The 16,048-nt window shown below is 35.0% G+C and overlaps 1 protein-coding gene across 6 annotated transcripts in view; it reads right to left on the bottom strand.

The window, feature by feature from the left end:
- Window positions 1-6,391, bottom strand: part of Cngl (Cyclic nucleotide-gated ion channel-like) — a 190,367-nt gene extending 183,976 nt beyond the window's left edge. For 4 of the 6 annotated variants that reach the window (XM_090158261.1, XM_090158263.1, XM_090158262.1 and 1 more), the window contains exon 1: window positions 5,940-6,391. In XM_090158261.1, the coding sequence (XP_090014387.1) occupies window positions 5,940-6,239 (300 nt within the window). In that variant the 5' untranslated portion in view covers window positions 6,240-6,391. The remainder of the gene's footprint in view (window positions 1-5,939) is intronic. The other 2 variants (XM_090158265.1, XM_090158266.1) reach the window with 1 other exon arrangement.
- Window positions 6,392-16,048: the final 9,657 nt, after the last annotated feature.

Raw genomic sequence — 16,048 nt, 5'->3', positions numbered from 1 at the left:
GTTGTAGTTAGGAATAAGGTCAATAAACCAAATTTCTCTTTGGCTTATTTGGGTAGACGATTAAGAAAGGAGTTCTAATTCATATTCCGAAACTTGAAAGATAATAACTATCGTAACTGAAATTTTTTATTTTGGACGTTATTTAACTTGGATGGTTTCCTTATTGCTTAAAAATATAATATTGCATTAGGGCACCAGTTCTTTATAGGAATAACACCTATATTGTACATTGCAGGATTTATTTAAAATACCAAATAAAGGTCAAGGTATTTTTCAATCTATAATAATTTATCACTAAGCACATTCAAGTTGAATTCAACTAAAGTTTCTTTAAATTTAAAGGGGAACGGTCAAGCTTTAACCAGTTAGATAGCCCTATAGCCCATTAAAAACTAAAACCGCATAAAAAAATATTGAGTGGTTAATTTTTAATAAAATAAAGAAATTTCGGGAAATCGAAAAGCGCGCGTCCGCCGGGACACCTGGTGAGAAGTTGGTTAGACAGAAAAACCACGTAAAAGCGCGCGCTGCTGAAGACGCGAAAAATTTGTTTTGCCCGCGTGGCGCGTTCCAGTTATAAGAGACTTAAGCCTAAATTGCGCGATTTTAAAAGTTAGGATAGTTCGCAAATCGCTCATACGGGGTTAGGGGCGCTGGCGGCAGCCCCTAAGATGGCGGCGAAAATTCAAACCCAAACACCTGGCGTTATTTTTCGTTTCAACGTTTTGGGCCAAAAGCTATTTTTCCAAGACAAAAAAAGGCACGTGTTAGTATATTGTACGTCTTGTTAATCTTTTGGTACGGAAATGAGGCCATATTTGGAAAAGCTTGGCCGGTCCCCTTTAAATTAGCAAACCAATTAGTTTTATTTCCGTTTAGGGAATTCGTTAAACATGAACCCCAACAACAATTTGAATTTCGTAAAATTATTTTTTTCTCGGAAGTAAGTATATCAGTAAGTGTATCTGAATGTGCCGAACATCTCGTCTAAGCCTCGGTTCACTTACGAAACGGCCGTATAATGCTTTTAGCAGTTGAGAGATACTTGTTTACTAGAAGACGTGCTACGCTGTTACCGGCTGTACTTTGGAAAATATATTTATCAAATTAAGAGCTAATTTCGTGAGAGGGACGGTATCTCACTTTAAGACAGGATCCATTTGGCCGTAGTTACCTCATCTATACGAGGAAACAACATACCTTCGAATTCCTAAGCCGTACACACTCAGGTATAACGATCGTCTCTAACATAAGGCATGTTTGAAGTAAATCTCGAGATTAATATATCACTACGTCAGTGCCAAAATATGTTAATTCAAAAATGGCAGTTTAGAGAAATTCCAAGGGATTGCTTCAGAGCACTCTGTTCAAGAATTTGCCATACAATTTTGTTTTCCAACAGTTACCATATTTTCAAACTTAAATTTAAAATTTTAATGTTATTAATATAGTTATTTAAAAAAATTACGTAGCTTTAAATTTTATATTTGTATAATTAATATCCTGCAGTCACAATAATCTATTACCGAAGGCTGCTTCCTAATTTAAATAGAATCGATATTTAAATTATGCATTAAATTTGATTCCAAGATTTTTTTAAATAAAATTTTTCTTAAGTTACCTGGTTTTTCTCAACTTGAAATTATTTTCTAAATAAAATATTAAAGTGTCAATAATTAAGTGCTGAGGTTTTCCCAATTTAAATAAAATTAATTAAATTTAATTTTTAAAACCAGCTCGATTTTGTACTCAAGAATAAATGTTTGTTTCCAATTTCGAAAAAACCGCAGTTACTATATTTTCTATATAAATCTAATCTTTAGTTTCCGGGAATATTATTAAACCAAATGAGAATGAATTCCCGGAACTAATTACGTTCCAAATCCTACGTTTCGATTTATTCCGCAGTTATACGCGCTAATTGCGAATATGAACTCTTATACGTATACAAACATGGACACGCAATTGATCGCGTACGTCAAGTCTTTTCATATTATTTAGACATCCCGAAGTAAGCCTAATTTAAATGGAAAATAGTCTACATGATAGAATCGTCTATTAACAGTCGCTTCGATTTGTTTACGTAACTAGCGCCAGTTAAAACTAACTACAATTCACGTCGGGTCCTGGCTATTAAAGTACTAGCTCAAATGACGCGTAGTGTTGTACTTTCTCAAATGACGCACTACACTTGCTCAAATGACGCGTAATGTTGTACTTGTTCAAATGACGCTCTACATTTGTTCAAATGACGCGTAGTGTTGTACTTGTTCAAATGACGCTCTACATTTGTTCAAATGACGCGTAGTGTTGTACTTTCTCAAATGACGCACTACACTAGCTCAAATGACGCGTAGTGTTGTACTTGTTCAAATGACGCTCTACATTTGTTCAAATGACACGCAGTGTTGTACTTTCTCAAATGACGCACTACACTTTATCAAATGACGCGTAGTGCTGTACTTGTTCAAATGACGCTCTACATTTGTTCAAATGACGCGTAGTGTTGTACTTTCTCAAATGACGCACTACACTTTCTCAAATGACGCGTAGTGTTGTACTTGTTCAAATGACGCTCTACATTTGTTCAAATGACGTGTAGTGTTGTACTTGTTCAAATGACGCTCTACATTTGTTCAAATGACGTGTAGTGTTGTACTTGTTCAAATGACGCTCTACATTTGTTCAAATGACACGCAGTGTTGTACTTTCTCAAATGACGCACTACACTTTCTCAAATGACGCGTAGTGCTGTACTTGTTCAAATGACGCTCTACATTTGTTCAAATGACGTGTAGTGTTGTACTTGTTCAAATGACGCTCTACATTTGTTCAAATGACGTGTAGTGTTGTACTTGTTCAAATGACGCTCTACATTTGTTCAAATGACGTGTAGTGTTGTACTTGTTCAAATGACACTCTACATTTGTTCAAATGACGCGTAGTGTTGTACTTTCTCAAATGACGCACTACACTTTCTCAAATGACGCGTAGTGTTGTACTTGTTCAAATGACGCTCTACATTTGTTCAAATGACGTGTAGTGGTGTACTTTCTCAAATGACGCACTACACTAGCTCAAATGACGCGTAGTGTTGTACTTTCTCAAATGACGCACTACACTTGCTCAAATGACGCGCAGTGTTGTACTTGTTCAAATGACGCTCTACATTTGCTCAAATGACGCGCAGTGTTGTACTTTCTCAAATGGACAACTTATACTATATTTAGTGGGCTTAAACCTAAAATACATATCGGATGTAAAAATATTGTTTAGAATTGCCGTAATTTATGTTATTTACCAATTTCCAAACGATCCAATCAACGCGAGAGGTACCTATAAATACCGCCTTTTTTATTTCGACGCTAGCGACATCTATACATAGTTTGCACCGAAGGGAGGGGCCTATGGTCTCCAAGGAAACTGGGAGGGTGATCAAAAATTCAAACCATTTCGCGCGTAGCTACTAAATAGGTAGCCATTTTGTTGGTAATGTCGTCAAAAGCTACAAAACGTATTAGATTTATGCTTTAAAATTTTAAATGGGCCCTAAACAAAGCTTGATAAGATTCTAAGGCCGGGTTATTTAAAAAAATATCAAATTACGACAGAAATATCTACGAAAAGAAGTTGACAAAGCTTATCAAAGTTAGGCCTTTGCGGTCATCCTTTTTACAATTACCTTCACTATCGAATAAAATAAACAATTTTCGCTCTCCCTTGGTAATTGAACTACTCGAACAATTTTTAACCAGGCAGATAACCATTTTTAACGTGAAACTAATTTCTTAATCATTTGAAAATAATTGAAATCCGCAAACAGACGATTGAAACTGTTAACCCTCCCGTTTTACTAAGAAATCTACACCGGCAAAATTGCGGCATAGAACCGTTCATTCTTGCTCAAATTAAATATATATTCTTGGTTCTTATATCTATACTTGGAACTGCGTCATTGATGACGTAGGGATGCAAACTATGTATTGAAAACAAGAGCTACTTCACGTCGAGCCGCCACTTGCATTAAGATGACACGATAATATGATCCCCCTTACCGAAATAAAAGGGGAAAATATTACACGCGTAAAGGCAGGGAGGTGTTTTTTTATCCCCGAAAATCACGAATCACACGCATATTCTCCTTAACCTCAATACATTCTTACAACCATAAATATAGAACTTCATGCTCTCTACCAAACTGGGAATAATTTAAAAATTTACCCTTTTGTTTATAAATTTCCTTCCTTGAAATACATTGTTTTTAGGGCAGGTATTACTTTAAAAAAAAATATCGTTTCGAGAGTCCCTACTTTTATGGGGACATTTTTACGGCCAAAGATAGGGTTAAAAATAAATAAAGCTTTAACAGGATTTCGTCGGATTTTATGGCCGATTCGAGTCAAAAGTCGAGGAAATAAAAATACACCTAATCTGCTTGAAATTGCACGTAATGTTGACTGAAATGAAAACGGCTTTCGAAAGGGGGCAACGAGCTGGATACAAGCGCGGGGAATACGTGACGTTTGCTTCTCTAATTGCATTAGATGACCAATACCCGCCAATACCAATAAAGATTGTTCTACCTCTAACATACGTGACGCGTAAGCCCAAAAGTCTTCGTATTTCATAACTTTCTAAATATATTTCTGGACCAAATAATTCACTCACCGATCGAATAAGCAGATTGTACACCGTACCCGAAACCAAAAATTAAGACTTTATTTATCTTCGCTTGTGATTTTCTTGAATTTTATTCTACGCGGTAAATTTTATTCTGGTTTCTAATAGTGGAAAAAATGTCATTAAAATCTGACACTGGAGATCGGGAAATACCACATGGAATGATTTAGCTGCAACTTAGTTTCGCGTTTTTATTTTAGAATTGTTTTCGCGTGATTCGGTTACTTTTTATTTACAATTTAGTTCCGTAATCAGTGTACAAGTTCGGCGTGAACAGGCTAGTTTTATTTGCAAAATAGTTCCGCGTGATCAGGCTAGTTTTATTTGCAAAATAGTTCCGCGTGATCAGGCTAGTTTTATTTGCAAAATAGTTCCGCGTGATCAGGCTAGTTTTATTTGCAAAATAGTTCCGCGTGATCAGGCTAGTTTTATTTGCAAAATAGTTCCGCGTGATCAGGCTAGTTTTATTTGCAAAATAGTTCCGCGTGATCAGGCTAGTTTCATCTACAAATTAAATCTATGTGATCAGGCTAGTATTATCTACAAATTAGTTCCGCGTGCTCAGCCTAGTTTTACTAACCTATTAGTTCCGCGTGCTCAGCCTAGTTTTACTAACCTATTAGTTCCGCATAATGAAGATAGTTTTATCTACATCTTTCCGCGTGATAAGCCTAGTTTTACTAACAAAAAAGTTCCGCGTTATTAGGTTAGTTTTATCTACATATTATTTCCGCGTGATTTGGCTAGTTTTATCTACAAATAAGTAGCTTTATCTACGAATAAGTAGCTTTATCTACGAATAAGTAGCTTTATCTACGAATAAGTAGCTTTATCTACGAATAAGTAGCTTTATCTACGAATAAGTAGCTTTATCTACGAATAAGTAGCTTTATCTACGAATAAGTAGCTTTATCTACGAATAAATAGTCTTATCTACGAATAAGTAGTTTTATCTACGAATAAGTAGCTTTATCTACGAATAAGTAGGTTTATCTACGAATAAATAGCTTTATCTACGAATAAATAGTTTTATCCACGAATAAGTAGTTTTATCCACGAATAAGTAGTTTTATCCACGAATAAATAGTTTTATCCACGAATAAATAGTTTTATCTACGAATAAGTAGTTTTATCTACGAAAAAGTAGTTTTATCTACAAACATAATACCGTGTTCGCACTAAAGAATTGGTTCACCAAAGGCTAAAAAGTGCAAAAAAAGTGGTGGACAAGTGAGAATCGAGTCCGTGACGACTCTTACCTTGTGGTCGCTACTACTGGAGGAGCTGCTACTGGAACTGGCGTCGCTGTCTCCCCAAATGGGCGAGAGGCGTCGGCTCTGGTGGTGGTAAGAGGCGCCGGGCAGGGCCAGGTTGCCAGTGGCGCTGTTGGGGACCACGACGATGGGCGCGGCGGTGGGCACGAGGGGCATGTTGCCCCCGTCGAAGCTGGCGTTGCGCTGGTTGGACTCTTGACTGCCCCCGGCCGAGCCGAAAGACATTTGACGCAAAGAAGCCATACGATCGGAGCTGGCGCGGAAAGCGGCCACACTCACTTTCATCGCGCGAAACTAACCACGGACGAGAACTCTTCGCGACAACGGCCCGGATCTATGAACGCCCCGACGACTGAAGCCGCTCCGAAACGTCTAGCGACTAGACGCTAAGGGGCGACCGCGAACGCGCTCGGGACACCTTAGCCGAATGGGAACGAAAATAACCACGGCGTCAAAGGTCGCCGATGTCCGCGACAATTTGTCAGTTCATTGTCCGTTACGTGTCCTCCGCGGCGTGTCTACGGCTGTCTCGGAAGAGCGCGAAACGTAATGAATAGACAATCTTTAGAAAACCTCGAAAGAGAAGACTTTTGGAGAGGTCCGGGCCAATTAGTGCGCCTCATTAGCGGCCCAATAATACGAACTAACCAAGACAAACAGCTCAGGCCCACAAAACGAGAGTTATCGTGTCAATTTTTACACCCAATTTTATTATCTAGCGTCCCCTTTATTCTAATATTTACACGATGAAAAATTTTTATTTGTTAAAATTAAAACTTAATTGCTAGGCGACGGTAGCTCGTATATTTTAACAACCAATTCCATTTAGGATAAAGCCTATTTAACTTTCAAAACGCCTTTTAAATAAATCAATAGCAACAAGTATAAAATATGCCTAATAATCTACGCTAAATCGCTAAATTTACTGACCAGAAACACCATGCAAACAGTTAATACCAATTCTAAACTTCCCTTGCATAAAAAAGGTCCGGGTTAAATCGTTAATATTAATTTAAATTAAAATGAAAAAAAATGTTAAATTTCTCTTTCAAAATTTTCAAAGAAATGATTATTCCATGAACGAACAAAAATATAATTTTTTTACAACTCACCCAACAACGGTACGAGAGAAAATCGCTAAATAGATATTTAATTTTCTCACTCGCTAAAAATCGCCAAACAATTTTTTTCCAGTAAAAAAAATCGGAATAAATTTTGGCGCGACGGTGGCAAAGAAAAACGCTTTCGACCGAAGAAAGACAAAGATTAAAAAAAAACTAAAGAGTAAAATGGAGCGCGCGCAAAGGCGGGAGGTCACCAGAATAAAAGCTGGTTCACAGCCGCGATTTCCACTTCGAATCTTCAAAATGAGAAAAGTCTGAACGGAAGAGAAACCAGAGATGTGAGAGAGAGAGTTTTAGACAGAGACAGAGAGAGATACGCGAGAGCCTTGAAGTTTCGCGAGGGGGGGCGTATTAGTTACCCCGTCGCGGAGGGAGGGTAGGAAACGTTCCCTTTTTGGGGAAGATTGGCACGTGGTCCGAGGGACCCCCGTGATTATACAATAGCCGGACTGAAAGGGCGGCCGAAAAAAGAGGGAAGCGGTAGAAAACTTAAAATAGGAGCTCTCGGGCCGCGAAACTTCTACCTGGCATAGTTGGCGCATCAATGAGCGCCACCTGCGGCAGCGACTGGAACTATCGATTCTATTGACAGACGGCTCCGCTCTCTCCCGCCCAAACCTCCCTCTCCCGCGAGCGAAGCGGGGAAGCTGACGGCCCAGGGAAGCCTTGCTTATTCCGTTCGCCGTAAAAATAATGCTCTTTTCAATAAGAGGAGGCCTCGAGGACGTGTTATTATAGTTCGGGGTACGGGTTGCCAGCACCCCTCCCCCTCGACCCCCCACCCCGACCCCGACTCCGACGCCGCCCCGCGTTCATGCTAAGCGTTTTGCAGCATGGTTTTCAAAAAGACATTTTTCAGAATAGGCGATGGGATTTAGAAATGTTTTCCAGGGTGATTGTTGTGGTTGATTGTAGTGGTCTAGACTTCAGCAGCGTAATTTAGTTTTACTAATGTTAAGCCTAATTTAGTATTTACTACTAATTTAGAATTTACTAATGTTACGCTTAATTTAGTATTTACTCCTAATTTAGAATTTACTAATGTTACGCCTAATTTAGTATTTACTCCTAAGTTAGAAATTACTAATGTTACGACTAATTTAGTATTTACTCCTAATTTAGAATTTACTAATGTTACGACTAATTTAGTATTTACTCCTAATTTAGAATTTACTAATGTTACGCCTAATTTAGTATTTACTCCTAATTTAGAATTTACTAATGTTACGCCTAATTTAGTATTTACTCCTAATTTAGAATTTACTAATGTTACGCCTAATTTAGTTTTTACTCCTAATTTAGAATATACTATTGTTACGCCTTAGTATTTACTGTTGTTACGAATAATTAAGTATATACTAAAATTACACCTTATTTAGTATTTAATAATATTACGCCAAATTTAGTAATTATTATTATTACGCCTAATTTAGAATTTACTAATGTTAGACATAATTTAGAATTGACTAATGTTTCGCATAATTTTGAATTTACTAATGTAACGCCTAATTTGGAATTTATTAATGTAACACCTAATTTAGAATATACAAATATTACACCTAATTTAGAATATACAAAAATTACGTCTAATTTAGAATTTACTAATGTTACGCATAATTTTGTATTTACTAATATTACACATAATTTAGTATTTAATAGTATTACGCCTAATTTAGAATGCACTAAAATTACACCTAATTTAAAATGTAAAAATTTTAAGCCTAATTTACTAATGTTACGCATAATTTAGAATATACAAATGTTACGCCTTATTTAGAATTTACTAATATTACGCCAAATTTAAAATTAATTAAAATTAAGCCTATTTTAGAATTTACTAATATTGCACCTGATTTAGAATTTACTAATGTTACGCCTAATTTAGTATTAACTAATATTATGCTTAATTTTTTAGTTACTAAGATTACGCCCAATTTACTAATATTTTGCATATTTTTGATTGACTAGTTAGATTACAGTTTATTTCGTATTGACTAAAATTACGCCTATTTTATTATTATTGACTAAGGTTACGCCTTATTTAGTATTTACTAATATTACGTTTATTTTTTTATTTACTAAGATTACGTCTAATTTTTTATTTACTAAGATTACGCCTAATCTATGGTTACGTCTAATTTGGTACTGTCGAAGATAACGCATAATTTTGTATGGTGATTACGCCTAATTGAAAGAAACCTAATATTTACCCAACTTAAATATTTACTAATATTACACATATTTTTGTAAAAACATAAGTTAGTGCTTACTAATATTACGCATAATTTAATGCTTACTAAAAATACGCATAATTTAGTGCTTATTAAAATTACGCATAATTTAGTGCTTATTAAAATTACGCATAAATTAGTGCTTACTAAAGTTACGCATAATTTAGTGCTTACTAAAGTTACGCATAATTTGTTGCTTACTACAATTATGCATAATTTGGTTCTTACTAATATTACGCATAATTTATTACTTACTAAAATTATTCCTAATTTAAGTTTTTCTAAAATTATTCATAATTTAATTTTCCTAAAATTAATCATTTATAATTTAATTTTTCCTAAAATTAATCATTTATAATTTAATATTTCCTAAAATTATTCATAATTTAATTTTTCCTAAAATGATTCATAACTTAATTTTTCCTAAAATGATTCTTAATTTTATATTTACTAAAATTACGCACAATTTAGTTCTTAGAACATCTTAACAAAATTGCACAGGCACTAATATATTAGTAATGAAGGTAGTTAACTCGGAAATAATTTCGATTAGTTAAAGCTTTTCAGCCTTAGTTACATGAAATTATATTGACGCCAATTAATTTTGCCCACCATAGTATTCACACTAGAAACAATTCGTCAGTGTAACGGTACACTAGATTTTCCGGTCTCAACAGAGGTGGGAGGAACTACACTAAAATAATTTTTTAGTTGATTAAATGACCGAAACTAGAAAATTTAAATAATATTTAAACTTAGCCTGTTCAGCACTAAAAGGATAAAATCCAACACGATGTTATATACAGGGTGTCTACATTTGATCGGCCCAGGTATTTTTTCAAAAACCATTCTTTCTAGAAATGAAAAAGTTTCAGTATGTACTCTCTCGGGGAAGATCGTTGTTATTTGTAAATTTCTGAAAAATCGTGAAATTTTTCACGGTTTTAGAAGTGTTAGTTTCAGTGACGAAATGGCCGATTCCCACCATACCAATTCCGTTAAAGGTTATCAAGTATGCTCTACAACTTGCTTTTTGAAACTTTTCGTCTACCACGTAGCGTTCAAAAACTAACACTTCTAAAACCATGAACAATTTCACGATTTTTCTGAAATTTACAAATAACAACGATCTTCCCCGAGAGAGTACATACTGAAAATTTCACATTTCTAGAAAGAATAGTTTTTGAGAAAAATGCCTGGGCCGATCAAATGTAGACACCCTGTATACAGAATGTACGGTAAAATCACGCGCATAGTATTTTATTTATAGAACGTCATATTTTAATAAGTATCATAAGAGGCGAGACAGAGTTTAAGTAAGCGAAAATGTCTAGATGATACGTAGGGCGGATCAGCACTTTTTAAGCCTAACAAGTGAACTGTTAGAAGTCGTTAGGCTTACAGGTAATGGCTCGTATATCCCCATTTTACCCACGTACTCCTAGTCACATACCCTCTATGCTATCATATTTTGGCGTTAATCTAATCTCAAAGCGAAGCTACTGTTAACATTTACCTACCAAAGGTGGGAAATTGACAATGTAAGGGTATAGATATAATTTTTTCCAGGTAATATTAAAAACCAACAAGAAAAAGTAGTTAAAAAAGGTTAAAAATGATAAAACTATTGCGCTTGAATGGTTCTGTGTAGTTCATTGATTTATCACAATATTACCGAGATTCCCATTGCGTTCGTCAAATATTTCGGTAAATTCCAATTATTTGTCATAACTTATCTAAATTTCCACCGATGTATCACATTTGTTTCGACAATTTCCATTGATTCACACAATTTTCGGTAATTTACAATGATTCACACAATTTTTCGGTAATTTCCAATGATTCACACAATTTTTCGGTAATTTCCAACGATTCACACAATTTTTCGGTAATTTCCAATGATTCACACAATTTTTGGGTAATTTCCAATGATTCACACAATTTTTCGGTAATTTCCAATGATTCACACATTTTTTCGGTAATTTCCAATGATTCACACAATTTTTCGGTAATTTCCAATGATTCACACAATTTTTCGGTAATTTCCAATGATTCCCTAAATGTTTCCGTGATTTCTTGGTATGTCTCACAACTTTACAGTAATTTCTACTGATTTATCATAATATTTCGATGTTTTCCAGTGCTCTATCAGTTTTTCCCGAGCTTTCCAATGTTTTCTCACATTTTTACGCTGATGGGGTTATTTTCTAAAGTGAATTCCGTTGATTACCTACTATTTGTGCGCTAGATTACTCCAGTAACTTACAAATCAATTTAGCGCTTGAAAAAAGGTAATATTAAGGCAAAACAAACATAAAAATCGGAGAAATAGCCCAGCTTGACAAATTAAATTATTAAGGGGAACCCAAGTTTTTTTATAAGAAATATCTGGTTGAATAGTTCGCTATCTTAATAGAAACGTTCCAGGAAAGCTTTGGCGCATCGGGGCAGAGCCGGCTTATAGGGGCTGGTCCTATAATGCGTCTCCTTTCCGCGGGAACTGGCAGTTGCGGGGCCGTCTTGTATCGGTCGTTAGGGGTCTTACTCCGGAGGGCCGAGTCAATACAATTACGGCCGGCGGACACAAGTAGGGCGCCTGGGACACCCAGCTCCGTGTAGACCTAATTTATAAAGGGATATGTTTTCTTTCTTCTTATCAAGATTGTCCCTAGAAGGGCTTTGTAACGACGGGAAAGGTTCCGTTCACACCGCGGGAAATTCATCAAAATAAGGACTAAAGAAATTAAGCGGAGGAGTGGTTAGCGCTTTCGCCCAAGGTTGGATCCCGCCTTGAGGCACTGGATTCAAAACTGGGAACAATTCTTTCTTCCGCGTAGAGTTTATTGCCCCCCCCCCCCCCGATCTGTTTATGATGTTTTTCTCCGAGTACTTCGGTTTCCTCGTGTTTTAAAACTTGCGGAGTGTAGGGACATTAGTTGGTATCTCGGGAAGGGTTATCTTCAACGCGGTATAAATTCCCCTGTATCGCGGTTAAAAAATCTTTGGCGGGCAAAGTAGGTTATAATAATAATTATTATTAAGACATTTTGCAAAAAAAAAAAACGCAGGGAATTTCGCCAAAACGGAGAAAAATCGCAAAAACGGATGAAATTCGCCAAAGCGGAGGAAATTTCGCATAGTATGAATGCCGGAGAAAATTTAGTAAAATGCGGGAATAAATTTAACAAAGTGCGAAGTAATTTTTTCTCATAATGCGCAGTAATTTTCTAAAAAGTACGAACTACATTCCGAAAAAGTACGAACTATATTCCGAAAAAGTACGAACTATATTCCGAAAAAGTACGAACTATATTCCGAAAAAGTACGAACTATATTCCGAAAAAGTACGAACTATATATTCCGAAAAAGTACGAACTATATATTCCGAAAAAGTACGAACTATATTCCGAAAAAGTACGAACTATATTCCGAAAAAGTACGAACTATATTTCGAAAAAGGACGAACTATATTCCGAAAAAGGACGAACTATATTCCGAAAAAGGACGAACTATATTCCGAAAAAGGACGAACTATATTCCGAAAAAGGACGAACTATATTCCGAAAAAGTACGAACAAAATTTCGTCGTGCGGGCGTTCCCAAACATAGCGGATGTTATTTCGAGATGGTCGACACACGCCCGATAAATTACGTTTGCGCGTAGCGAACTCCAATGATTTATACGATATAAAATGTGTTATATAAAGTTTAAACCGGAGCTCAAAATATGAAATATGTGAGAGGAATTTTTCGGGGAATGCCACCGTTGGCACGAGTTCCGATTTTCCTTTAAAAAGAGCATATATATTACTATTTTTCAAGGTTAAATTGAACGTCAAAATTTATCATTTATACGCGCACCTGTGTAGAAAAATTCCTAAAATATAATATATAATTCACGGTGAATTTGAACTACCCGAGTGCTAAAATGTGATAACTCAATTTTTGAAAAATTAAGAGTTTTGGTTATTTCGTAGGATCAAAAATAAATAGAGAGAAAAGTCCAACCACACAATTTTTAAATGAGCTCGAAAATATGGCTAAGAATTTGAGGGCTATTTGATACTCCCAAATAAGGAATTATTGTACTTTGATCTGGTTTAATTGAAATCTGATATACAGGATGTTAACTAAAAAACGATACAGAGCCAATTACTCAAAATGTGTTTTATGTAAGAATTTGAAATTTGCAGGTTACATAGAGGGGGCAGGGGGACAAATGTCAATGAAAATTTCAATGACCTTGAACCAGGTCTTCAAGGTCATTCAAATTTAATCTCGAGAACCATTAGGATTAGAAGAATGGTTCCAATTAGAAATGTGTTCTACGTTTAATTCTAAGTCTAAACAGCTTTGACCCGATCTAATTTGACCAATGGGAAGCCGAGAAATGTTAGACCAAACACCATAAGGTCGTGTGTGGTATTCTAATCAAGACACGATATTTAAGGGCTTTTAAATCGAAGACTACCAGATCTAATGGATCAAAATTATCGTGAAACTCTAAACTGAGTGGGGAAGTTCAAAATTTGTAATTTATGATGACCTTGAAACATTAGTTCAAGGTCATTCAAAATTTATCTCGAGAACCAATTAGCATTAGAAGAATGGTTCCAATTAGAAAAATGCCCGCCAAGGTTTTTTAAGTCAATTTACGTTTAACCCGAGCTAAATAAACCAACAAAACTCCAAAATAAACGACAATTAATTGATTTAAGACGTACCAAGTATTTTTATTAATTTTATAGTTTAAATGTTTTAAACACAAAAGAAACTTAATAAGTAATTGAAATAAATAAGCAACTAATACACGAGCGCAAGCATGCGTAGTACCCAATGGAGGTATTTTTGAACACTTCATAAATAACATTATCATTGTTATGTTAATTATTATTTGAAAGTTAATCTTCAGTTTTTTCATTATTTATTTAAATTATTTGTAAATAATTCTTACGTTTATTAGTTGCTTATTTATTTCAATTACTTATTTAGTTTATTTTGTGTTTAAAACATTTAAACTAAAAAAGTTAATAAAATACTTGATACGTCTTAAATCAATTAATTAACGTTTATTTTGGAGTTTTATTGGTTTATTTACCTCGGGTAAATGGTAATTTGACTTAAAAAACCTTGGCTGGAATTTTTGTAATTGGAACCATTCTTCTAATACTAATGGGTCTCGAGATAAATTTTTAATGACCTTGAACTAATGTTTCAAGGTCGTCATAAGTTACAAATTTTAAACTCCCCCACTCAGTTTAGAGATTCACGATAATTTTGATCCATTAGATCTGGTAGTTTTCGATTTATAAGCCCTTAAATGTCGTGTCTTTATTAGAATACCACACACGACCTTATGGTGTTTGGTCTAACATTTCTCGGTTTCCCATTGGTCAAATTAGATCGGGTCAAAGCTGATTAGACTTAAAATTAAACGTAGAACACATTTCTAATTGGAATCCTTCTTCTAATCCTAACGGTTCTCGAGATAAAATTTGAATGACCTTGAAGACCTGGTTCAAGGTCATTGAAATTTTCATTGTCATTTGTCCCCCTGCACCCTCTATGTAACCTGAAAATTTAAAATTCTTACATAAAACACATTTTGAGTAATTGTCTCTGTATCGTTTTTTAGTTAACACGTGGTCCTGTATTAGCAATATAAAGAAATATCTGCTTAATAGGGAAAAAACTAGCTTTTCCAAATATAGCCTTATTTCCGTATAAAAAGATTAACAAGACGTTCAATATACTAACACGTACCTTTTTTTGTCTTGGAAAAATAGCTTTTGGCCCAAAAAGTTGAAACGAAAAATAACGCCAGGTGTTTGGGTTTGAATTTTCGACGCCATCTTAGGGGCTGCCGCCGGCGCCCCTAACCCCGTATGAGCGATTTGCGAACTATCCTGACTTTTAAAATCGCGCAATTTAGGCGCGCGGGCAAAACAATTTTTTTGCGTCTTCAGCAGCGCGCCCTTTTACGTTGTTTTCCTGCCTCACCGACTTCTCAGCAGGTGTCGCGGCGGACGCGCGCTTTTCGATTTCCCGAAATTTCTTTATTTTATTAAAAATTAACCACTCAATATTTTTTGATGCGGTTTTCGGCATAAATTTGAGTTTTTAATGGGCTCTACGGCTATCTAACTGGTTAAAGCTGGACCGTTCCCCTTTAAAAATGCGTTGAATATAATTTTGTAAAACACCTTAGCCTTTAGTTCTTAATTATTAAAACCTGAAAAAGAAACGAACTACTTTTTACCGCAGAGGAGTACACGATTTTATAAAATTCCGTATTGATAATATAATATTGCCGCGCTCACTTTTGTAGAGCCACCCTGTTTCAAAAGGGCTTCAATAAAACCTTTAAACCTTTATGGGGAAGTTCAAAATATTAGCTATTGAAGATAATTGTGTAAAAAGAAACTTTAAAGAATCTCTATACATTAAAGATAGAGGTAAAATTAATCAAAATAAAGGTTCAATAGACGTAAAAAATTATGGTATATTTAAGAATAAAAATTAAAAATAATAGTTGAAATATTTGTAGAAATTTCATTACGTATTGAACTATGGCTTGAAAAGGAACTTCGGTTATATATTATCTTTTTATTAAAAAAAATTTAGTCATAAAGTATCTTGTGTTATTAGCATACAATTTTAAAAAAATTACTTTTAAAAATAATAATTTTAAATTACCTATAAATAATTTCTTGCTAAAACTTAACTACCAAAATATCTT

Source organism: Leiobunum rupestre, chromosome 9, assembly GCF_980474605.1.
Source record: "Leiobunum rupestre chromosome 9, qqLeiRupe1.1.hap1, whole genome shotgun sequence".
Lineage (NCBI taxonomy): Eukaryota > Metazoa > Arthropoda > Arachnida > Opiliones > Sclerosomatidae > Leiobunum > Leiobunum rupestre.
Note: the sequence above shows the minus strand (reverse complement) of the source record. Positions and strands in the feature narration are given on the sequence as shown.